This window comes from Ranitomeya imitator, chromosome 4 (genome assembly GCF_032444005.1).
Source record: "Ranitomeya imitator isolate aRanImi1 chromosome 4, aRanImi1.pri, whole genome shotgun sequence".
Classification (NCBI taxonomy): domain Eukaryota; kingdom Metazoa; phylum Chordata; class Amphibia; order Anura; family Dendrobatidae; genus Ranitomeya; species Ranitomeya imitator.
Window position 1 is genome coordinate 405,374,878 of NC_091285.1, and position 24,502 is coordinate 405,399,379.

The 24,502-nt window shown below is 45.5% G+C and overlaps 2 protein-coding genes and 1 long non-coding RNA gene across 3 annotated transcripts; 2 read left to right on the forward strand and 1 right to left on the reverse strand.

Moving 5' to 3' along the window:
- The first annotated feature begins 419 nt into the window (after window positions 1–419).
- LOC138674149 (uncharacterized) lies at window positions 420–2,845 on the forward strand. Its single transcript, XM_069762065.1, has 2 exons — window positions 420–1,479; window positions 1,954–2,845. Exons 1-2 carry the CDS (start codon window positions 1,060–1,062, stop codon window positions 2,479–2,481), a joined length of 948 nt encoding a protein of 315 aa, XP_069618166.1. The 5' UTR covers window positions 420–1,059; the 3' UTR covers window positions 2,482–2,845.
- A 3,986-nt stretch (window positions 2,846–6,831) lies between these two features.
- On the forward strand, window positions 6,832–7,633 carry LOC138674151 (uncharacterized). Its single transcript, XR_011320510.1, has 4 exons — window positions 6,832–6,918; window positions 7,001–7,141; window positions 7,218–7,298; window positions 7,501–7,633. It is a non-coding gene; the product is annotated as an uncharacterized lncRNA (long non-coding RNA).
- A 4-nt stretch (window positions 7,634–7,637) lies between these two features.
- On the reverse strand, window positions 7,638–9,483 carry LOC138674150 (uncharacterized). The gene is made up of 2 exons (XM_069762066.1): window positions 9,130–9,483; window positions 7,638–8,650 (listed from the first exon to the last, which is right to left on the reverse strand). The coding sequence occupies exons 1-2, from the start codon at window positions 9,475–9,477 to the stop codon at window positions 7,850–7,852; spliced, it is 1,149 nt and encodes a 382-aa protein (XP_069618167.1). The 5' UTR covers window positions 9,478–9,483; the 3' UTR covers window positions 7,638–7,849.
- Between the last annotated feature and the right edge of the window lie 15,019 nt (window positions 9,484–24,502).

Genomic DNA, 24,502 nt, shown 5'->3' on the forward strand with positions numbered 1-24,502 from the left:
GTGAGCTACAGCGTGGCAGATGGTACAATGTATGGTCACCATGAGCGCTTTGTGTGGCTGCTGTGGGGAAGCGGGCGGTAGTGGCCTATGGCGTGGCAGATGGAAGTAGCGATGCGGATGGTACGCTGTTGTGACTGGTTGTGACTGGTCGTGACTGGTGGGCTACAGCGTGGTAGATGGGACGCAGTTTGGTCGGCATGACCGCTTCGTTCCGCCGCTGAAGCGATGCGGATGGTACGCTGTTGTGACTGGTTATGACCGATTGTGTCTGGTGAGCTACAGCGTGGCAGATGGTACAATGTATGGTCACCATGAGCGCTTTGTGTGGCTGCTGTGGGGAAGCGGGCGGTAGTGGCCTATGGCGTGGCAGATGGAAGTAGCAATGCGGATGGTACACTGTTGTGACTGGTTGTGACTGGTCGTGACTGGTGGGCTACAGCGTGGTAGATGGGACGCAGTTTGGTCGGCATGACCGCTTCGTTCCGCCGCTGAAGCGATGCGGATGGTACGCTGTTGTGACTGGTTATGACCGGTTGTGTCTGGTGAGCTACAGCGTGGCAGATGGTACAATGTATGGTCACCATGAGCGCTTTGTGTGGCTGCTGTGGGGAAGCGGGCGGTAGTGGCCTATGGCGTGGCAGATGGAAGTAGCGATGCGGATGGTACGCTGTTGTGACTGGTTGTGACTGGTCGTGACTGGTGGGCTACAGCGTGGTAGATGGGACGCAGTTTGGTCGGCATGACCGCTTCGTTCCGCCGCTGAAGCGATGCGGATGGTACGCTGTTGTGACTGGTTATGACCGGTTGTGTCTGGTGAGCTACAGCGTGGCAGATGGTACAATGTATGGTCACCATGAGCGCTTTGTGTGGCTGCTGTAGGGAAGCGGGCGGTACACTGTTTTGGGTTATGGTGGCCTATGGCGTGGCAGATGGAAGAAGCGATGGTAGGCATGAGCGCTTTGTGTGGCTGCTGTTGTTAAGCGTTTGGCACACTGGCAAAAGTATTGTTTAAAGGACTCTTTGTCAACCATGTAATTTTTTTTTATACTTATTTTTCAGATGTCAAATCGTGTGGAGTTCATCAGGGATTTCATCGAAATTTATCAGTCTTTTCCCTGCCTCTGGAAAATCAAATCTCCTGAGTATTGTAACAGGGAAAAGAGGAGGGAGGGTTACTTAAAGCTCATTGAGCTTTACAATTGTCATGCACCCGAAGAGGCAGCAAACGAAGCAGTTATTAAAAAGAAAATCCAGGCGCTCCGCACGGTGTGGAGGAAGGAGCTGAACAAGGTTCTTCAGACTACAAGGTCCGGAGCTTCCACTGAAGATGTTTATGTGCCAAAACTTTGGTATTTTGAACATCTTAATTTTCTGAGGGACCAAGAGGTGCCACGGACTTCCACGTGTCTTCGCAACTTGGCACCTGTGGAACAAATTGTTTCGGAGAACCACGCCGAGCAGGAGTCACAAGGGCAACAAGTAAGTAGCTCTTTGGACGAAAGTTCACCAATGTGTCCTATAATTACATAATTTTTCTCTGCATTTTATGTTTTATACTTCTGATTATCACATCAGTTTGAAGTTGTTACAAAAACATATACACATAAGTAACCCTGTCGCAGTCAAGTATTATATGGGGAACTTAATATGTATGAAATGGCGATATATCTAAACCATACCATCTAAGCAATATAGAAAATAGTATCGCTTCAAGCTGCCGATGTACTCTTGTTGAGACTATTTAGACTATTAAATTTTCGTCAGGTTCCCCTAGCAGTCAGAACAGTGTAGTTTAAAGTATTAAATAAAAGGGAGGGTTAAAGAATATTACTAAGCTTAAAATATATTATAATCTTTTTTTTTTACCTACTACGAATATATAGTTTGGATGCGGTTATGGTGGTACAACTTTTTGTTGCCGGGTTCATAACTTGTTTTTTTTTTCCCCCCCAGGATGACAGTGCGCAGGAGAGTACACTGGACTGTTCACTGGACTGCACGACAACAGATTTAGTGGAGGCTGCACCTGCCAGGACTCAATCGAGGCAAGGTCAAAGAAAACGGAAAGCCACCTCAGACGCCTCAAATGAACTATTGAGCCTGGCAAAGAAGGTGTTGACAAGAAATGTTAGCCCTGCGTTGCAGGGGTTTGGACACTATGTGGTTGACAAACTGGCCAAAATGGACGACAACCAAAGAATACTAGCAGAGCGTCTGATTATGGAAGCAGTAAACAGGGGTACAGATGGGGATTTGGACAAGAACACTTGTTTGGTCTCTTCCCGGCCAATACAGCGGACAGAGCCATCAAATTACAATGGTTGGTCACAGTGTCAGACATCGATGCGACACAATGCTCACGTTTCCCACTTCGGCCAGCCACCCCCTAATAACTCCTACACGCCAATACCGTCACATATGGCTTCGCCCGTCAGGCACCAAAGTTTTCAGCCGGAACAATCGTCGTATCATAATTTGTGATTTCCTAACTTCTTTTACATTCCTTTTTATTTTATTGTCTTGTTAAAATAATGTTTCAAATAAAAGCTTTTATTAGAAATTCTATCACTACTTTTTGATTGGTGTGTCTCGATCACAGCACTGTATGAGGGCACAAATTAACGTAACAAATTCATGTACAGTTAACTAATACAAAAAAAATGGAATGATAGTTAAACTAAATATTTTTATTGTAACAACCAAAACTGTCTTATTGGCCCGCCTACAACTGCTGGCACATGTCCCGCAGCTTCTGCAGCTCCTCCATTGCCACATTGTGCTGCTCCTGAATACGCGCCATAGTGTGGATTAGCTTTTCTATGCCGGCTTCAAGATCCTCCTTGTTCACAGTGATGACAGCTGTGGGTCAAAAAACATAACATTAATAACACAGTAGTCTCCCGATGTGTCTTTGCTTCTGTGAAGGAAAAAAAAAAATAACAGTCAGCATATAAGGGCAAAACTGACTTGGGGGGGGTGTTTGGGTTGGGGGTGAAAGAGTGGGCCTGCAACAAAATCAAAATAACTTTATTGTGGGAACCTACTAGGATGTTGAGGCACGGAGGGCACTTCGGGATCTGAGTCTGTGTCGAATGCCTTCTGCTGTCGGCGGCGGCGCTGTCTCTTTGCCTCTGTGAAGGGAACAAAACAAAAAAAAGGTCTGTCAGCATATATGGCAACACTGGCTGCCGGGGGAGGGGGTGGGGGGGAAGAGGGGACCTGCAACTGAATCCAAATCACATAATTGTGGGAACCTACTAGGATCTGGAGGAGTAGAACCGGAGGGCACAGATGTAGAAGAGGCTTTGCGGGATGCCTCGTGGCGGCGGTGGTGCTGTGTCTTTGCCTCTGTGAAGGGAAAAAAAAAAAAAAAAGGTCTGTCAGCATATATGGCAACACTGGCTGCCGGGGGGGGGGAGGAGGGGACCTGCAACCAAATCCAAATCACATTATTGTGGGAACCTACTAGGATCAGTTGTCTTTGACCCGGAGGGCTCTGGGACTTCAGAGGCGGTGTGAGAAGCCTCGTCGCTACGGCGGCGCTGTGTCTTTGCCTCTGTGAAGGAAAAAAAAATTAAAAAAAAAAAAGGTCTGTTAGCATATATGGCAACACTGGCTGCCGGGGGTGTGGGGAGGAGGGGACCTGCAACCAAATCCAAATCACATTATTGTGGGAACCTACTAGGATCAGTTGTCTTTGACCCGGAGGGCTCTGGGACTTCAGAGGCGGTGTGAGAAGCCTCGTCGCTACGGCGGCGCTGTCTCTTTGCCTCTGTGAAGGGAACCAAAAAAAAAAGGTCTGTCAGCATATATGGCAACACTGGCTGCCGGGGGAGGGGGTGGGGGGGAAGAGGGGACCTGCAACTGAATCCAAATCACATAATTGTGGGAACCTACTAGGATCTGGAGGAGTAGAACCGGAGGGCACAGATGTAGAAGAGGCTGTGCGGGATGCCTCGTGGCAGCGGTGGTGCTGTGTATTTGCCTCTGTGAAGGAAAAAAAAAAAAGGTCTGTTAGCATATATGGCAACACTGGCTGCCGGGGGTGTGGGGAGGAGGGGACCTGCAACCAAATCCAAATCACATTATTGTGGGAACCTACTAGGATCAGTTGTCTTTGACCCGGAGGGCTCAGGGACTTCAGAGGCGGTGTGAGAAGCCTCGTCGCTACGGCGGCGCTGTGTCTTTGCCTCTGTGAAGGAAAAAAAAAAAAAAGGTCTGTTAGCATATATGGCAACACTGGCTGCCGGGGGTGTGGGGAGGAGGGGACCTGCAACCAAATCCAAATCACATTATTGTGGGAACCTACTAGGATCAGTTGTCTTTGACCCGGAGGGCTCAGGGACTTCAGAGGCGGTGTGTGATGCCTCGTGTCTACGGCGGCGCTGTCTCTTTGCCTCTGTGAAGGAAAAAAAAAGTTCGGTCAGCAGTTAGCTGTGCCACATAGTACTTTTCACCGTTCATACTGTCCCATAGCTGTTGGACATAGTGGCTCTGCAACGTTCAAACTGTCCCATAACTGTGGCACTGCAACGTTGAAACTGTCCCATAACTGTGGCACATAGTGGCTCTGCAACATTCATACTGTCCCATAGCTGTGGCACATAGTGGCTCTGCAACGTTCATACTGTCCCATAGCTGTGGCACATAGTGGCTCTGCAACATTCAAACTGTCCCATAGCTGTGGCACTGCAACGTTGAAACTGTCCCATAGGTGTGGCACATAGTGGCTCTGCAACGTTCATACTGTCCCATAGCTGTGGCACATAGTGGCTCTGCAACGTTCATACTGTCCCATAGCTGTGGCACATAGTGGCTCTGCAACGTTCAAACTGTCCCATAGCTGTGGCACTGCAACGTTGAAACTGTCCCATAGGTGTGGCACATAGTGGCTCTGCAACGTTCATACTGTCCCATAGCTGTGGCACATAGTGGCTCTGCAACGTTCAAACTGTCCCATAGGTGTGGCACATAGTGGATCTGCAACATTCATACTGTCCCATAGCTGTGGCACATAGGGGCTCTGCAACGTTCAAACTGTCCCATAGGTGTGGCACATAGTGGATCTGCAACATTCATACTGTCCCATAGCTGTAGCACATAGGGGCTCTGCAACGTTCAAACTGTCCCATAGCTGTGGCACATAGTGGCTCTGCAACGTTCAAACTGCCCCATAGCTGTGCCACATACTTTTGGGTACCTGAGTACTAACCTCTGCGAATCTCCTTGCGAAGCTCCTGCAGGCGCGCTGGGCTTTTGGACTTGAGATCGCCCCATTTTTTCACTATCTGGGCCTTGCTGCGAGTTATCCCAAACCGCTTCCTGAGGCCCTCAGACACCACACGGACAACTTCCTCCTTGTGCTGGTTGCGGTGCAGCACCATCCCTGTGGTTTCATACTGCATCCTATCCATTGTTCCAATAAGGAACTTGAGCTCTGGGATGCCCATAGGTGGACCACGGCGACTGGCAGCCATTATCACGATGTCAGGGGACAAAAACAAGCTAGGGCAGGCACGCAGGAACGCTGTACGTCATCACGCCGTCATAGACCACGAGCGTACATTACGTGCCGCTCCGGCGTTATATAACGATCCTTCGAACGGCATTTACTATGTGCGTTCCTTTCGTAACGCTCAGTCGTCACAAATGTGACGCTGTTCATAAACGGCAACGCTATTGCGATGCCAATCGCGCGGCAGGACGGCGGAGCGCTGCTCCTCCTCTGGGCGTTGCTGTTCAGGGTCATTCCATCTAAAATGGCGGCGAGAATGCGTTCTGCTCCTCTGGGGCAGCCAGAAATCCTTTTTTTTATTACTCAGATGAATGCCATGGATTACGAAGGTCTGGAGAGCCGCCCTGCCCACCCACACATCCACAAGCGAGAAGTGCTTGGCCACATAACAAGAATGATGGAGAGGAGGTTTGGCGTCTGCCGCAGTCAGCTTCAGCTGCGTAAAAAATGGGCTGACCTCCGCTATAAAACGCCACAAATGTTTGCTGAGTTGCGTGCGGAGGCAAGGCGAGGCAAGTACTAGTATGGGGGAATTGGGAGATGCATGCTGTCAGGGGGGGGGGGGGGGGTTTGGGAGGGAGGCTTGCGCTCATGGTTGCCAACGTGACCTCAAATGCATTAAAACACATGCCCCGTTTTGTTAAAATTTAGTTATTTTCCAAGCAGAATATGCGTTGTCCGTGAGAAAACTTGTCGGGTTCCCTAATCTCAACCACCATCTTTAAATTATTAAGATGTCCATAATTTTTACTTTCTCAATTTCCCATAAATATTAACGGAGGAGGTTGGCCTACTGATGAAATAATACGTTTTCCAAAGACAGGAAGACCATTGAACACCAGAGCCCACATACATGTCTGAGTATCGCACCCCTGTAAAGTGTGATCTCTATTTTATGTTTGAGTATATTGTAAGCTTTGATCTGCAGCACTCAACATTTGTGTGTAAACATTGTGATTCTTTACTTTAGGTGTAGAGAGACAGCGGCGGCAAGTCAGACCCACCATTGCCACCAGTACCCCATCTTCAGGCACAAGTGGGAGCCCACAGTCCGGGACATCACGTAAGTTCACAATCATTGATTGCATTTTTTTTAACATCACACGGGACATAACAGGGTAGCTGAAATATTTGAAGACATTACAGACGCAGTAATGACCCAGCGGCCTACCACGCCTCCACCATCTGTTGCGACCATGCACCCTCGCACCCCTGTGAAGTGTTATATAAATTTTATGTTTCAGTATATTGTTAGCTTTGATCTGCAGCACTCTACATGTGTTTTTAAAGATTGCGTTTGTTAACTTTCTGTGTAGAGAGACAGCGGCGGCAACAGGTACCTGCCATTGCCAGCAGCACCACAGCATCCACCACCAGCGGGAGCCCACAGTCCGTGACGTCACGTAAGTTAACAATCATAGATTACAGTTTTCCAACTGCATACGGGACATAAGAGGGTAGCGGAAATATTTGAATACATTACAGACGCAGTAATGACCCAGCGGCCTACCACGCCACCACCAGACAGCAGACGGCCTCGCACCCCTACACCACCCTCAACACCTCCCTTTCGACACTCCTCTTCCTCCCCCGGGTCGGCGGCATTCTCCCCAGAAGCTAACATACGTAAGTGACCAAAACAGTGAGCGCTTCCCAACGGCGTGTTCCATAGTTAACCAGATCTGTTATAATTTCCTTTTAGCTGCTGCAGCAGAGGCCAGATCGCTGGGATGGGACATTAGCAGCTCTGGTTCTGGCAATGAGGAACCGGCGTCCCTTCTCCGTAAGTATCAAGATAATGCGAGTGGTTTTCTGCTGGATGTCACCATAGACCACTAAAACTGTAAAATTTAATAAAATTTACATCGCCCTGTGGTGCCAGACCAAATAGAAATTTACAACACAGAAAATTTGGTCCTGCCCCAGAGGTCGAGATGTATTTTCAGTGGAATCAACGTTGGTTCTCCAACCTCTTCTATCCACAGAACCGCCCACCGTAAGAGAGCTCCTGGCGAGACAATTGCGACTGGAGCGGACAGCAGCGCTCCTGCAGCAGACAGCAGCGCTCCTCCAGAGTCAAGTGGAGCAGCAGGGCGTGACGCTGCGACACCTCTTGGGCCGGAGATAATTTTTTTTTTTGGGGGGGGGGGTTATGTTATATTTTGTTGTAAAATAATTTAAAACCAAGAAAGTGTTCCAAAAAAACCAAAAATCTTCGCATTATTTCTTTAATGTTTACCAAGCTATAAGGGTTAACAGCACCATTTTATAGGCATCACATTTAAAGTTATTTAGAGAGGTTTATATGACAGCAAAGCAAAAAAAAAATTTTTTTTATACGGCGCGATCCTGCCAGGGTACAGCTCCAGAACCATTAAAGTACTGACAGTATTTTTCGCGACAGTCCCTTGCATCGTCTGCCTGTCTGCCAGATCCAAGAGCTTGAAGAGCTGTAAAATTATCAGGTTGTGTACGCCATTCCCCGGGCACAATATCTCCGGTTCTTGCGTCCACTGCATCAATAAACGAAGGAGGAGAATAGGAGCTCGTATCATGACGTCTCAGGAAATTATGGAGCACACAGCATGCCAAAACCACAAAGTCTATAGACGGCAGCTTCAAGTTGATAGCTGTGTGGAACACTCTAAACCGATTTGCCATAATCCCAAAGGCATTTTCAACCACACGACGGGCCCTCGACAACCGGTAATTAAAGATTCTGCGCTCCGGTTTGAGTGTTCTCTGTGCAAATGGCTTCAGCAAATGTGGATGAAGAGGGAAAGCTTCATCAGCGATGAAGACAAAATTTAGGTTTGCTTTTGTGTCTTCATTTAGTGGCAACAGCAGTTCATTGTTCCTCAAGCTTTCCCCAAATGAAGTGTGTTCAAAAACACCACCGTCGGAGACTCGACCATTCATGCCAACATCCACATCGACAAACTCATAGTTTGCATTGACAAGGGCCATGAGGATCACACTGAAATATCCTTTGTAGTTGAAAAAAAAGGATCCAGAGTTGGCTGGTTGCGTGATGCGCACATGCTTTCCATCTAATGCACCACCGCAGTTTGGAAACTGCCACAGCTCATCAAAATCGGAAGCAATCCTCTTCCAGTCATCCGCCGTCTTGGGAAACTGCAAGATGAGAAGGAAACATGTACAAATTAGGTCAAATATATTATGCACATACACTCTCATGTGGACATCCTACAGTGATTGAGGCGCAGTATGGATTAGTATAACAAAGTCAACAACCCAGAGTATGCAGGCAGCCATTTTTTCAGATGGCTTCGGTGACTCAGAGGGGGTGCTAAACAATATATCTAAATAATATAATCAATAAAATTACGTTGGGAGCAGCAAATAAAAAAGGGTGGCGCAGGGTTGGAGCAGCACATATCAGAATGGAGCCGCAAAATGGTAGCAGCACATGTCAGAATGGAGGCGCAGGATCACAGCAGCACATGTCAGAATGGGGGCGCAGGATGGGAGCAGCACATGATAGGATGTAGAACACATACCTATAGAAATGCTCACCATCAGGGCGTAGAACGGGTTCAATAGCTAGTATAATATATCGACATAACACAGCAGCCAAAAAAATATAGTAGTACCTCCATATAATGCCTTAAGCTCTGCACAATGGCCTCGCATGTCTCCGGAATCACAACGCTCAGGAAAGGTCTGGAAACAGCTGCGGAAAACTGCAAATCCTGAAGAGACCTTCCTGTTGCCAGGAAGCGCAGTGTCACCGCCAACCTTTCCTCCACGGGCACGGCTGCACGCATCGGCGTATCACACCTTTGTATGAGTGGCGTAACAGCAGACAGTATTATTTTGAAGGATTCCTCGGACATCCGAAGGTAGTTTCGGAAATCTTGAGGGTTATTGTCACGTAACTCTCTTATGAGACCCATGTGTGACAATGTGGATCTTTTCTGCAGCCAGCTCCGGGTCCACATGCGACGTTTTCGTTTAGGACGTCTCTCCTCTTGGAGACGTGCTGCCTCAAACACCAGGGCAGCAGCAACAACAGAACTCTCATCGGAAGTGAGCATAGTTCCTAAAAAGAAAACAAACGTACAATAAATACACGTGCTTACAAAACAATGTCCTGACCATTGATCTAATAACTATATATGTTACTACTGGTATTAAATGGGGCAGTCAACCATCTCGATCTGTAAAATGATTAATTAATTGGGCCACGCAACAGCTGTGTACCTGAGGTTCTCAGGCCTACCCTACTCAAAGGAACAATCAACCAATCAATATGGGCAGCACGGTGGTGCAGTGGTTAGCACTGCAGCCTTGCAGCGCTGGGGTCCTGGGTTCTAATCCCACCCAGGACAACATCTGCAAAGAGTTTGTATGTTCTCTCCGTGTTTGCGTGGGTTTCCTCCGGGTTCTCCGGTTTCCTCCCACATTCCAAAGACATACTGATAGGGATTCTAGATTGTGAGCCCCATCAGGGACAGTGATGATAATGTGTGCAAAACTGTAAAGCGCTGCGGAATATGTTAGCGCTATATAAAAATAAAGATTATTATTATTATTATTATTATTATTATTAACCACACTCCAGCGTTTATCCCCATTGAAGCGCAACATATGCTACGCTGTAGCGTTATACATACCTTTTGCGGTAAAAGTCTAGTAGTTAAAAGTCCAGGGAATCCAGCGAATTTAGGAGTTCTGTTCACAGCACGTGATACAGAGAGAAATGAATAGCGCGCTCGAGAGCTCCGGTTTTATCCACTGGGAACAATAGTCCTTTGTCGAATGAGCGCACAGTATTGTACCGCCCAATCAGCACACGGGAGGTGGAGAATTCAGCGCTCCTACGTAGCCAGCTCCTCCGCCCTTTACATCGTATACAATATCGTGCACACCTTTGTCACACCATGCGATCATGCCGCCACAGCGGGACACTGGACGACGAAAGAAAGTTTCAAACGATGTGCTACGACGTACGATTCACAGCGGGGTCCCTGATCGCAGGAGCGTGTCACACGCTGCGATATCGTACCTATATCGCTCGAACGTCACAAATCGTGCCGTCGTAGCGATCAAAATTGCACTGTGTGACGGTACCTTTAGAAGCCACCCTCCTTTTGTCTAAGAAAACAGTACTTATGTACACTAACTTAGCATTAATCCTTCATAAAACAAGCTAAATACACAATCGTGATGAATAAAAAAAGAAAATACTAACCTTTCAATTTGTGTTGAAATCAGGCGCAATGTGCCTGAGAAGCCAAAGTGTTGATATCTGCTCACTAGAAGGTCTGCTGAGTCACTGTGATATCAGGTTTCACAGAGCCTGTAGAGTCAGGAGATAACTAGGAGGGGTGGGGTTTTCTGATAAGTGGGCAGAAAAAATAAGTGTATTTTTTTATTTTTTGACTAGCACTTGCTTATTTACTGTGACTTTTTTACAACAGAGGATTTTTTGACCTCTCTGTGCGCTTTTGTGTCTTCAAGTTCTTTGGTGGTGTGAACAGGTTTCTACAGACTTGTTCACTGTGCAAGTAGCCCATGTGTTTTTGGTTTCATAATTGTTCTCTTGTTTCTACAAGACTGGGGAGTCCACCACTCCTCTGTGGGTCATTTGCATTGTAGCTGTTCCATCTAGCAAGTTCTACATGGATATTTTGTCTCTGAACCCTGTTCATACAGGTACTATACAGATGATCAGGTTTTTAAATACATCAGATAGGGATTATATACATTAGACAGGACTGCTCTATTATGGGTATACCTTGGTGATTGGTGGAGCAGCTTAACATACTTTTTTTTTTGCAAACAAACGTATTAACTAAATACCCTCTATTTTTTTTATTTTTTTACTAGCACTTGCTTATTTACTGTGACTTTTTTACAACAGAGTATTTTTTGACCTCTCTGTGCACTTTTGTGTCTTCAAGTTCTTTGGTGGTGTGAACAGGTTTCTACAGACTTGTTCACTGTGCAAGTAGCCCATGTGTTTTTGGTTTCATGCTGAGAAATGCTGCAGATCGGGAGGGGGAAGAGTGTGTGGGTGGAGTGTGGGCGGAGTGTGGGCATAGACTGTGTGTGGGCGGAACTGTGTGTGTGCGAGGAAGATGTGTTGGGCTGTATGCGGGTGTTAGTGTGTCTGTGTGTGTCTGTGTGGGTGTGCGGGGCTGTGTGTGTCTGTGTGTTTGTGTGCAGAGAAGATGTGTGGGTGTTTGTGTGTATCTGTGTGTGTGTGTGTGTATGTGCGTGGGTGTGTACGCTGTGCGGGGCTGTATGTGTGTATGTGGGGCTGTGTGTGTGTGTGCGGGTCTGTATGTAGGCAGGCATCATCCGATGGGACTCTGGCTATGCCTGCTACAGTGACAGCTAGCTGGATGATGGGACAGTTGTCTTATCATCCAGCTACTGTGTTCAAGTGTAAAAAAAAACATACATACATATAGACATACAACACACAGTATATGCTCACCATACAGCTAATCCCTGAAGCCATCAATCACCTGCAAAAAATAAAAAATAATAAACCAACAGTATAGGTCCTGATCAGATGTAATCCATTTAATAATGAGTGTCCCACGACGATCTCCTGTGGAGAGCTGTCACATCGGTAGATGCGACCGCTCTCCAGGGCTCCGGGATACAATGACAGAAGGTATCTCTCTGCCACTGTGAGTGAAGAGTTCATACTGTCACTTGTGGCACCACTGCATGGAAAAATTCTCAAGCAGCAGTGCCGTAAAGTGAGAGCCCATTGAACCCTCAGTGATAACACTGCAGGAGCCATTGTCTCCTGTGAGTGTGTCACTGGAGGCCTATAGAGCTGTCACCCTGCTCCTGAAGTGGTATCATTGATGGTTCAATGAGTTCATTGCTCTCACTTTATGGCACTGCTGCTTGAGAATTTTCCCACGCAGCTGTGCCGCAAGTGACAGTATGAACTATACTGTACTCACAGCGGCTGAGGGATACAATGCAGAAGGATACCTTCCGTCATTGTATTGCCGGAGCCCCTGGAGAGCGGTTGCAGCTGCTGATGTGACAGCTCTCCATGGGAGATCGTCGAGGGACCCTCGTTATTACACTGGATTACTGCGGATCAGGGAGTATACTGTTGGTTTATTATTTTTATATTTCTTAGGCTGCCGTCACACTAGCAGTATTTGGTCAGTATTTTACATCAGTATTTGGAAGCCAAAACCAGGAGTGGGTGATAAATGCAGAAGTGGTGAATATGTTTCTATTATCTATTATATATGTTCCCCTCCTGGTTTTGGCTTACAAATACTGATGTAAAATACTGACCAAATACTGCTAGTGTGACGGCAGCCTTACAGGTGATTGAGGGCTTCAGGAACTAGATGAATGGTGAGTATGTACTCTATGTTGTAGATTGTATGTACTGTATGTCTATATGTGAGTACTGTATGTTGTATGTGCTGTATGTACTGTATATGTGTGTATGTGTTTTTTTTAAACTTGAACACAGTAGCCGGATGATGGGACTATACTGTCCCATCCTCCGGCTACCTGTCACTGTAGCAGGCATAGCCGGTTGGGACTAGTAGTCCCATCGGACAATGCCTCCCTACATACAGACCCACATACACAGCCCTGCACACACACACAGCCCCGCACACACCCACGCACACCCACACAGACACACACAGCTCCGCAGACGCCTGCACAGCCCAGCGATCCCCGTACAGCCCCGCGATCCCTGCACAGCTCCGCGATCCCCGCACAGCCTGCAATCCCCGCACAGCCCCGCAGACCCCCGCACACAGACACACACAGCCCCGCAGACACCCACAGATCCCCGCACAGCTCTGCAGACCCCCGCACACAGACACATGCACACACAGCCCTACAGACACACACACAAACGCCCTATATGGAGCACAGCTACTGTACTATACTAAAGTATTGTTTTCTTCTATATTTTAAGAATATTAACTGTATAAAATACCCACTTTTCCCATAATGCCCATAACCATTCAATGATTTCTTATTGTCAGGGTTAGAACAGAGCACGCTGGAGAAAAGCAAGATTATTTGTGCAAATTGTTCACTCATATTATATATTATCCCATGGGAAGTCAGACACAGTAACCCCAAGGATTGTTAGTCACACTGTACCATAACAGATTTGGCAACATTCTGACATGTTAGTGCCAGTTAATGCCTTCATGAAAAGGTTTACTGACTTCATTAATGTCCCTTTTATTATTTTAATTTTTAAATATTACATTTTCTATATACTGTGATCGTGTACTAGCAGGATCATCAGGAAAGAGTGCCTGTTGATGTCTTGAAATGTTTATTATATTACCAAGCATGACAATTAATTTATGGATGCACTACTCACTTTTAGATTGCATCCATTTGGATCGATGAATTATGAGTCTGATAATCACATTTTGCTTTCATTCATCAGAAGTATAATTGCTCGGCTGTCTGTTGAATGCTTAGTCTGTGAATCATCATACTATGACTTTATATTTGGAAATTTAGAATTTTACAATACACAGACATTTTGTATATTTTTTGGACCTGGCAGCCATCAAAATGATTCTGGTAAATAAGCTATAAAATAACAAATTAATGTGTCAATAGGAATAGGTTTAGTGCATGTGTGGCATGGTATGTTTTATCCATTTAAAAGGAACCTGTCAGCTGATTCATACTGCCCAAACCACAGGCAGCATGAACTGGAGCCCGGCTACATGCTGGAGCAATTCAAGGAAAACATACATAAAGATCAAGCCAGAGACCATGGGAATAGACAAGACTGGGCTGATGCAGCCCACTGCCAGCTTCTCTCCACAATTCTCTTGGTAATGGACAGATCTTTCCCACACTCAGAGAAAAACATACCTATCTGCAATTCTGCAGCCAGGCTTTAATTCATGCTGCTTGTGGTGTGGGCAGCATGAATCAGCCTGTAGTGTAGGCAGCATGAATCAGCCTGTGGTGTGAGAAGCATGAATCAGCCTGTAGTGTGGGCAGCATGAATCAGCCTGTAGTGTGGGCAGCATGAATCAGCCTGTGGTGTGAGAAGCATGAATCAGCCTGTAGTGTGGGCAGCATGAATCAGCCTGTGGTGCAGACAGCATGAAACAGCCTGTAGTGTGGGCAGCATGAATCCAGCCTGTAGTGTGAGCAGCATGAATCAGCATGTAGTGTGGGCAACATGAATCAGCCTCATGGGCGGACATACCGCCGGTTCAACTGGGACCTGGAGGCTACAGGGGGCCCCTGCAGGGTGGGTAATAATGAGCACAATCTCGCCAGTTTATCCAGCCCTGGTATGATGAGAGGGCAATGATGGGAGTGATGGGGCAGAAGGCAATGATTGGGTTGACAGACAGGGCAATGATAGGGGTGGTGGGAGAGAAAGCAATGATGGGGTGGAAAGGGCTATAATGGGGGTGGTGGGGGAGGAGGAAATTATGGAGGTGGTAAATGGGCAATAATGGGGGTGGTGGGGAAGAGGGAATGATGGAGGCTGTGTAATGGGCCATGATGAGGTGGTGGTGGGGGAAAAGACAATGATGGTGGTGGTGGAAAGGGCAATGATGGGGATGGTGGGAGAGGAGGAAATGATGGAGGTTGTGGAATGGGTAATGATGGGGAGAAGACAATGATGATGGCAGTGGAAAGGACAATGATGGGGTGGAGGCAATGATGGAGGTGGTGGAATGGGTAATGATAGGGGTGGTGGGGAGGAGGAAATGATGGAGGTCGTGGAATGGGTAATGATGGGGGGTGGGGTGGAGAGCAATAATGGGATTCTGGGGGAGGAGGACAATGAGGGGTGTGGGGGATTGGGATGGGAGGAAGGGGGATTTATAATGGATTTAGGAACAGTGGGAGGTGGAGGAAGATGTTATTATCGATTATTATGTCTAACACAGTCCCTTAGTATAAAGTGTACTCACTTATCATGTATAGCATAGTCCCTTAATATATAGTGTACTCACTTATGTATAGCACAGTCCCTTAGTGTATAGTGTACTCACTTATTATGTATAACACCATCCTTAGTTACATAGTTTCCTCTTTTGTTATGTATAACATCGTCCCTTATTATGTACCATCCTATCTAGTTATATATGATGCCCTCCCTTATTATATAGCTTCCTCTGCTGTTACGTACAGTGCTGTCCCTTACATAGTGTAATCTTATTATTTTTGCTATTCACAGCGACCTCTTTTATTAAATAGTCCCCTCTCTTGTTAGATATAAAATGACTACTGATGGAGGAGCCGGTGACCAGACTACCAGTCCATCAACTCTTCTTTTAGAAAAGATTTCCCATGCTCCATCAGCCATCATTGCATATATATGGAGCTTTGTCACCTTAAAAGGAGGGGGGCCCAGGCACATTTCCTGCACAGGGGTCCCGAGCTGTCTGTGTCCACCCCTGATCAGCCTGTAGTGTGGGCAGGATGAATCAGCCTGTTGTGTGGGCAGCATGAATGAGCCTGTGGTGTGGGCAGCATGAATCAGGATGAATCAGTGTGTAGTGTGGGCAGCATCAATAAGTGTGTACTGTGGGCAGCATGGATCTGTGTGTAGTGTGGGCAGCATGAATCTGTGTGTAGTGTGGGCAACAGGTATCAGCCTGTAGTGTAGGTAGCATGAATCAACGTGTGGTGCAGTAGCGTGAATCAGCCTGTGGTCTGGGCAGCATGAATCAGCCTGCAGTGTGGGCAGCGTGAATCAGCCTGCAGTGTGGGCAGCATGAATCAGCCTGTAGTGTGGGCAGCATGAATCAGTGTGTAGTGTGGGCAACATGAATCAGTGTGTGGTGTAGGTAGCATGAATCAGCCTGTGATGTGGGCAGCATGAATCAGCATGTAGTGTGGGCAACATGAATCAGCCTCATGGGCGGACATACCGCCGGTTCAACTGGGACCTGGAGGCTACAGGGGGCCCCTGCAGGGTGGGTAATAATGAGCACAATCTCGCCAGTTTATCCGGCCCTGGTATGATGAGAGGGCAATGATGGGAGTGATGGGGCAGAAGGCAATGATTGGGTTGACAGACAGGGCAATGATAGGGGTGGTGGGAGAGAAAGCAATGATGGGGGTGGAAAGGGCTATAATGGGGGTGGTGGGGGAGGAGGAAATTATGGAGGTGGTAAATGGGCAATAATGGGGGTGGTGGGGAAGAGGGAATGATGGAGGCTGTGTAATGGGCCATGATGAGGTGGTGGTGGGGGAAAAGACAATGATGGTGGTGGTGGAAAGGGCAATGATGGGGATGGTGGGAGAGGAGGAAATGATGGAGGTTGTGGAATGGGTAATGATGGGGAGAAGACAATGATGATGGCAGTGGAAAGGACAATGATGGGGTGGTGGGGAGGAGGCAATGATGGAGGTGGTGGAATGGGTAATGATAGGGGTGGTCAGGAGGAGGAAATGATGGAGGTCGTGGAATGGGTAATGATGGGGGGTGGGGGGGGGGGGAGCAATAATGGGATTCTGGGGGAGGAGGACAATGAGGGGTGTGGGGGATTGGGATGGGAGGAAGGGGGATTTATAATGGATTTAGGAACAGTGGAAGGTGGAGGAAGATGTTATTATCGATTATTATGTCTAACACAGTCCCTTAGTATAAAGTGTACTCACTTATCATGTATAGCATAGTCCCTTAATATATAGTGTACTCACTTATGTATAGCACAGTCCCTTAGTGTATAGTGTACTCACTTATTATGTATAACACCATCCTTAGTTACATAGTTTCCTCTTTTGTTATGTATAACATCGTCCCTTATTATGTACCATCCTATCTAGTTATATATGATGCCCTCCCTTATTATATAGCTTCCTCTGCTGTTACGTACAGTGCTGTCCCTTACATAGTGTAATCTTATTATTTTTGCTATTCACAGCGACCTCTTTTATTAAATAGTCCCCTCTCTTGTTAGATATAAAATGACTACTGATGGAGGAGCCGGTGACCAGACTACCAGTCCATCAACTCTTCTTTTAGAAAAGATTTCCCATGCTCCATCAGCCATCATTGCATATATATGGAGCTTTGTCACCTTAAAAGGAGGGGGGCCCAGGCACATTTCCTGCACAGGGGTCCCGAGCTGTCTGTGTCCACCCCTGATCAGCCTGTAGTGTGGGCAGGATGAATCAGCCTGTTGTGTGGGCAGCATGAATGAGCCTGTGGTGTGGGCAGCATGAATCAGGATGAATCAGTGTGTAGTGTGAGCAGCATCAATAAGTGTGTACTGTGGGCAGCATGGATCTGTGTGTAGTGTGGGCAGCATGAATCTGTGTGTAGTGTGGGCAACAGGTATCAGCCTGTAGTGTAGGTAGCATGAATCAACCTGTGGTGCAGTAGCGTGAATCAGCCTGTGGTCTGGGCAGCATGAATCAGCCTGCAGTGTGGGCAGCGTGAATCAGCCTGTAGTGTGGGCAGCATGAACCAGCCTGTAGTGTGGGCAGCATGAATCAGTGTGTAGTGTGGGCAACATGAATCAGTGTGTAGTGTAGGTAGCATGAATCAGCCTGTGATGTGGGCAGCATGAATCCAACCTGTAATGTGAAAAGCATGAATCAGCCTGTAGTGTGGGCAGTATGAATCAGTGTGTAGTGTGGGCAGCATGAATCAGTGTGTAGTGTGGGCAGCATGAATCAGCCTCTGGTGTGGGCAGCAGGAATCAAATGACAGGTTCGCTTTCATTTGCCAATCTCTCTTATGTACCTTATGGCCATATTGGATGCTATTGTTTTGCACCTGTAGAAAATTTATCATCCAGTAATACAACTTTAATTACTCCCATAATAGTGTACATATATCAGTTTTACAATGTGTCCCTACATAATATCCCTATATATTAATAATAAATACAGCGCTAATTAAATTATTTTATAGTTAGTGAATTGGAATTACTAGTATCATTTTATATACCATGACAGTTAATTCTTCACCCCTGGCCCAACAAATGTTTTTAGGCCGCACCATACACTAAAAGTCTTTATACCAAAGAATGATGCCCTCACTGTATGACAATTTCTTCTGGCTCTGCAGCTTCATGGTACACAATTTCTGCTCTGCAGCCCCTTTCTTGCTCTGCATATACCCTATATATAACACTAGTAGCACTAAGCGATCTTTATTGCCATTTAGCTTACAGTAGTGTGGGAATTAAAGAGAAAGTGGAAATCTCTCAGTTTTATGTTCTGAGAAGGGAGGGCAGTTTGTACTGTGTGGCTTAGGCTACTTTCACATTTGGGTCGGTACGGGTCCGTCGCGATGCGTCGGGCTGACGTACCAACGCACGTTGTGAAATTTGTGCACGACGTGGGCAGCGGATGCAGTTTTTCAACGCATCCGCTGCCCATTCTGATCTTTGGGGAGGAGGGGGCGGAGTTTCGGCCACGCATGCGTGGTAGAAAATGGCGGACGCGACGGACGAAAAAAGTTACATTGAACTTTTTTTGTGACGACGGGCCGCCAAAACACAATGGATCCGTCGCACGATGGATGCGACGTGTGGCCATCCGTAGCTAACAATTCTATGGGTAAAAAACGCATCCTGCCGGCACATTTGCAGGATCCGTTTTTTTGCCCAAAACAACGGATTGCGATGGATTGCTAAAAACGCAAGTGTGAAAGTAGCCTAAGCTTTAGCTAAATAGCGGCATGGAGCCGGCTGTCAGATGAAGTGAGACTCGCCACAGAGAAGAAAAACATAGTATATTACCATGCTTGCCTTCTCAATCGTTGTATACACAATCCTAAACCAATGTGGTGTATACAGATTAGAAAGCAATAGCAGTGCTTACCTTCTCTGGGCCAGTGATTACGTGATCGCTGGGTGTAGGAAGGGAGCAGGAGCTGATGGGTCCTTGGAGACAAAGTCATCCCGGTTATTCGAGCAGGAGGGTGAAGTTCCTCTGTAACTGGGAATAATATACTAGCCCCACACACAGGTGAAATCAGCAAGAAAAATACTGTATGTTATAATAATAATAATAATAATAATTTTTATTTATATAGCGCCAACATATTCCGCAGCGCTTTACAAATTATAGAGGGGACTTGTACATACAATAGACATTACAGCATAACAGAAATACAGTTCAAAACAGATACCAAGAGGAGTGAGGGCCCTGCTCGTAAGCTTACAAACTATGAGGAAAAGGGGAGACACGAGAGGTGGATGGTAACAATTGCTATAGTTATTCGGACCAGCCATAGTGTAAGGCTTGGGTGTTCGTGTAAAGCTGCATGAACCAGTTAATTAATTTTTTTTTTTTTTAATATAGGCCACACAGGGATCGTTAGGTTAATGCATTGAGGCGGTAGGCCAGTCTGAACAAATGAGTTTTTAGGGCACGCTTAAAACTGTGGGGATTGGGGATTAATCGTATTATCCTAGGTAGTGCATTCCAAAGAATCGGCGCAGCACGTGTAAAGTCTTGGAGACGGGAGTGGGAGGTTCTGATTATTGAGGATGCTAACCTGAGGTCATCAGCGTAGCGGAGGGCACGGGTAGGGTGGTAGACTGAGACCAGAGAGGAGATGTAGGGTGGTGCTGAGCCATGGAGTGCTTTGTGGATGAGGGTAGTAGTTTTGTACTGGATTCTTGAGTGGATGGGTAACCAGTGTAATGACTGGCACAAGGTAGAGGCATCGGTGTAACGGTTGGTGAGGAATATGATCCTGGCAGCAGCATTCAGGACAGATTGGAGCGGGGAGAGTTTGGTAAGAGGGAGGCCGATTAGTAGAGAGTTACAATAGTCCAGACGAGAATGAATAAGTGAAACAGTAAGAGTTTTTGCAGAGTCGAAAGTAAGAAAAGGGCGAATTCTAGAAATGTTTTTGAGATGCAGGTAAGAAGAGCGAGCCAGTGATCGGATGTGGGGGGTGAATGAAAGGTCAGAATCAAGGATGACCCCAAGGCAGCGGGCATGTTGCTTTGGAGTAATGGTGGAACCGCAAACGGAGATGGCAATGTCAGGCAAAGGTAGGTTAGTAGAGGGAGAAAACACGAGGAGTTCAGTTTTTGACAGGTTTAGTTTCAGATAGAGGGAGGACATGATGCTAGAGACAGCGGTAAGACAATCACTGGTGTTTTCTAATAAGGCAGGCGTGAGATCAGGAGAAGAAGTGTATAGTTGGGTGTCGTCAGCATAGAGATGGTACTGGAAGCCAAATATACTGATTGTTTGTCCAATAGGGGCAGTATACAAAGAGAAGAGGAGGGGGCCTAGGACTGATCCTTGAGGAACCCCAACAGTAAGGGGAAGGTGAGAGGAGGAGGAACCAGCGAAACATACAGTGAAGGATCGGTCAGAGAGATAGGAGGAGAACCAGGAGAGAACGGTGTCCTTGAGGCCGATGGAGCGGAGCATAGTGAGGAGGAGCTGATGATCCACAGTATCAAATGCTGCAGAGAGATCCAAGAGAATTAGCATGGAGTAGTGACCATTAGATTTAGCTGTTAGTAGGTCATTAGAGACTTTAGTGAGGGCAGTTTCAGTAGAGTGTAAAGAGCGGAAACCAGATTGAAGAGGGTCGAGAAGAGAGTTATCTGAGAGATAGCGGGTAAGACATAATGGTAAAATGTTAAAATTCCCCCTCCCCTGAAGTCATTTAGACCGTATGGGGGGTACAGTGTATGAAATAAAATAAAAAAATAAATTTAAAAAAGCAAGAAAAAAATAAGCAAACCATACAAAATGGAAAAAATAAAATAAACTAACATCGCTAGTCTGAATCTGTTTATAGCCACACCTCAATAAAACAAATATGTCCAATATATAATAACAGTTTTTACAGAAATGCAGTTAAATATGTTTTTAGAGGGTCTTTTTGATGGCACATGTATTTCCTATTTTTGTTTACTTTTACCCTGAGCTCAGCAAAAAAGGACTATAAAATTAAATAAAAATTAAGTGCCATCATGTATTGCGGAAAAAAATGAAGCAAAAATTACCTTAATATTAATGGGAACCTGTTATATAAAATAATGCTATTAACCAGTAGATATTCCAGTTATAGAGATGATGCCTGGCACGGTTTCAGTCACCACCCAATGTATAGAGAGCGGCAGCTGTAACCACGCCTCATCATTAGAGCTGACTGTCAGTCAGTGCTGAGGGTGCGGTTACAGCTGCTCCTCATTATGTACATAGTGGTGACTGAAACTGTGCCGGTGTCACTTCTTTGAATGGATGCCAAACACTGCCTGTGGGGAACAAAGCTAATTTCCTCCTGGCAGCGGGGCTCTCGGTGCAAGTGCCGCAGTGTGTCAGAACACTATTAACCTGTATATTAACCCCGTATATGCAGGTTAATAGTGTTATTTTACATTACAGGTTTCCTTAAAAAGCACATGTATGATAAAGCCCAAAAATATGCCTGTGCAGGAACAGGGGAAAATGGCCAGGTCTTGATCTGGTTAATGTGGAGCAAAGGCTAGCCCATTTAATCTGTTCTTAAAGAAAATATACGCTGCAGCACACATTTCTGAAAATCAGTTTTAAAGGAAAGAAAAGGGTTTTTGTAGAAATGGACCAACCCTTCATGCTCATGATCCACATTCTGGACTGCATCCTGGCACATATAACAACATCTCCAAGATCTAGTTTGCAATCATATGCTGGGCCTATGAAGAGTGAAAGAAAATATCAAATAGCCAATAAATGCAATCTAGCCATGTCTTGAAGAAATATTCTGCGCTCTTCCTGAAAAATATATGTCAAAGCAAAATGGGAAGCCTGACTGCTCTTGTGTTAAATAGAATGCCACGCTTGCATAATAATCATTGTCTTTCTGCCTGTGTCACATTTATAACACAAAATAACAAAGCCATATTCTCTTGACCGCCATTATTCACACAGCATAATCAAAGCTCCTTGCTACCGTATGTGCAGATGACTCTCTTTAGACGGCAGAGTACCCACCATGTTTTGCTACACGAAGATACTGCAAGGAAAGACCACTGCTGTTTTTCCTAATGCCTCTTCTTTGTCGTCCTCACAGTCATTTTTGGCAGCTGCTTTCCTGATGTTTTTTGAGGGGCTTGTAATGAAACACTACCCCAAGGATGGCCAAGGCCTTGTATTTAACCACTTCACACTTCTTACAAATTTGAAGCAGTTCAAAGACAATACGAAGACTGAACTTACGCACCACAAGTCCTTTCTACATTGCAAATAATATGTTTATTCTTTTTAATGTTTATTGGGTGATTTTTCATGGGGTCTATGGAACAAACCCACCTGAAATATTTTAAAAAATACAAAAGTGGGGTCAGATTCCACCAGAAATAGCATTGCTTAAAAAATGATACGCTTCAGAAATCATTTCCTGATGCTGATCCCATTATAGGCATAAAATATACGGTTCTCACAAGAAGCATTAATACATCATGAGAATAAAGCCTCAGCTTGATAGATTATACCAGCTTCCATTTTAGTTAACAGAATACTGAAGACTGAGTCTTCCTCAGGTTTCATAAAGATGTCAAATATAGCCTCTTCCCCTGAGTCTGCCCCCTGTTAATGCAGACATGATTTCGATGCCTCTAGCTGTCACCTTTTGCCGGTATGTTTTATTGAGTCTTATTTAACATTAGTGTCACTAAAAAAGATTCACAAAGTAGGTTGATGTTATCATTCCAATTCAGAGACATTATATTGTCTTTCATCTATCAACAGTGACACAGTGATTCCTCTTTTCTTCAAAAGTATTCAGTTTGTTTGTGAAAATACATTTTTGAAAATGTAAAAAAAAAAAGAATTCCTTTATGGTTTTCAGAGTGAAAAAAAATCACCACAAAGGCTCCATGTAAAATGAGCATGGGCTTATAGAACATTATGGGCACCATAGAATTTTTTGTGCTATTTGGTTTGGGTACAAAGTCCTTAGACAAATACTCTTCTTTTTTTATTAGTGTATATTCAAATGGAGCAAATTTATTGGAAAAATGTCAGCGACTTGAAAAATAGTTCATCTGAATGCATGTGCATGGATATCTGCAAGCCCCATTCTGATAAAGGGCACAGTCACAGTTTTCTTCCAGAAATAATTCTTTATTAATAATCAAACAGAAAAAGTAAAAAAAAAAAATCTACAAGATGTGTTATGAAGACTTTGGAGCCAATTCATTAAGACCGGAGTAGCACAAGCTCGTTTTACGCCAGTCTGGAGTAGAAGGTGCTGAATTCATTAAGACAAGCATAACAGGTAATTCTATACTGAGTGGCGTGTGCCACGATGCGCCATACCAGAAATGCCACTCCAGTGAGGAACAAAATGCTGACACATTTTATCAGGGCTGATTCAAACTAGTATAAAAATGTCAAAACGTGCTGAATTTTCGTGCAATGTGGAGTTTTCTGGCATGAAAACTTTGATGAATGCTGCCCTAGGCACATTAAGTGGTTATAACCCCTACTAGTAAGGCTAAATGTGCCCATACCCTTTAGATAGTAATTAGGACCCCCATTCACATTAGCCTAACACTGTCATATCTTCTGATATCGAAGAGTTAAGCCAACAGTCTAATTTATATGGGGGCACCTGACTAATGATTGCTGGGGGAGTTAGGATGCTGCATGTTTCATTTTGGACTGCAGATATTGTCTCTAACCCACCACAGATGTCTGATAGTGGGTCCCTTATAAGATAGTTTCACACAAGCATGTAAAAAAAAAAAATCGGCAAGAGATTCATCCAGAAAAGTGAAACAATTTTCTCAGTTGTCATCCATGTACTGTCCATATGCAATGTTTTTCTTGTTTTGTCCTGGCTTTACCATTCTCTGACTTCAGCCTGATATTTGACTTCTCACTTGCTTTACAATTTTGTCCCCGATGTTACCTCCTGGTTCCTGGTTCTGACCTGCTACCTGACTATTCTTCTTGCCAGCTTGCACCACCCTAAGAACAGCTAACTTCGTTGCTCAGTTCAGGGACCCCTGTGTAAGTCCATATCCTTGTACAGGGATTAAAGGG

Excerpts from the sequence above, each read along its gene's own strand:
- LOC138674150 (XM_069762066.1), bottom strand. The coding sequence starts at position 9,477 with ATGTGGACCCGGAGCTGGCTGCAGAAAAGATCCACATTGTCACACATG. Across the intron at positions 8,651-9,129 it reads GCTTAAGGCATTATATGGAG|TTTCCCAAGACGGCGGATGA; the intron begins GTACTACTATAT and ends CTCATCTTGCAG.
- LOC138674149 (XM_069762065.1), top strand. The coding sequence starts at position 1,060 with ATGTCAAATCGTGTGGAGTTCATCAGGGATTTCATCGAAATTTATCAG. Across the intron at positions 1,480-1,953 it reads AGGAGTCACAAGGGCAACAA|GATGACAGTGCGCAGGAGAG; the intron begins GTAAGTAGCTCT and ends TTTCCCCCCCAG.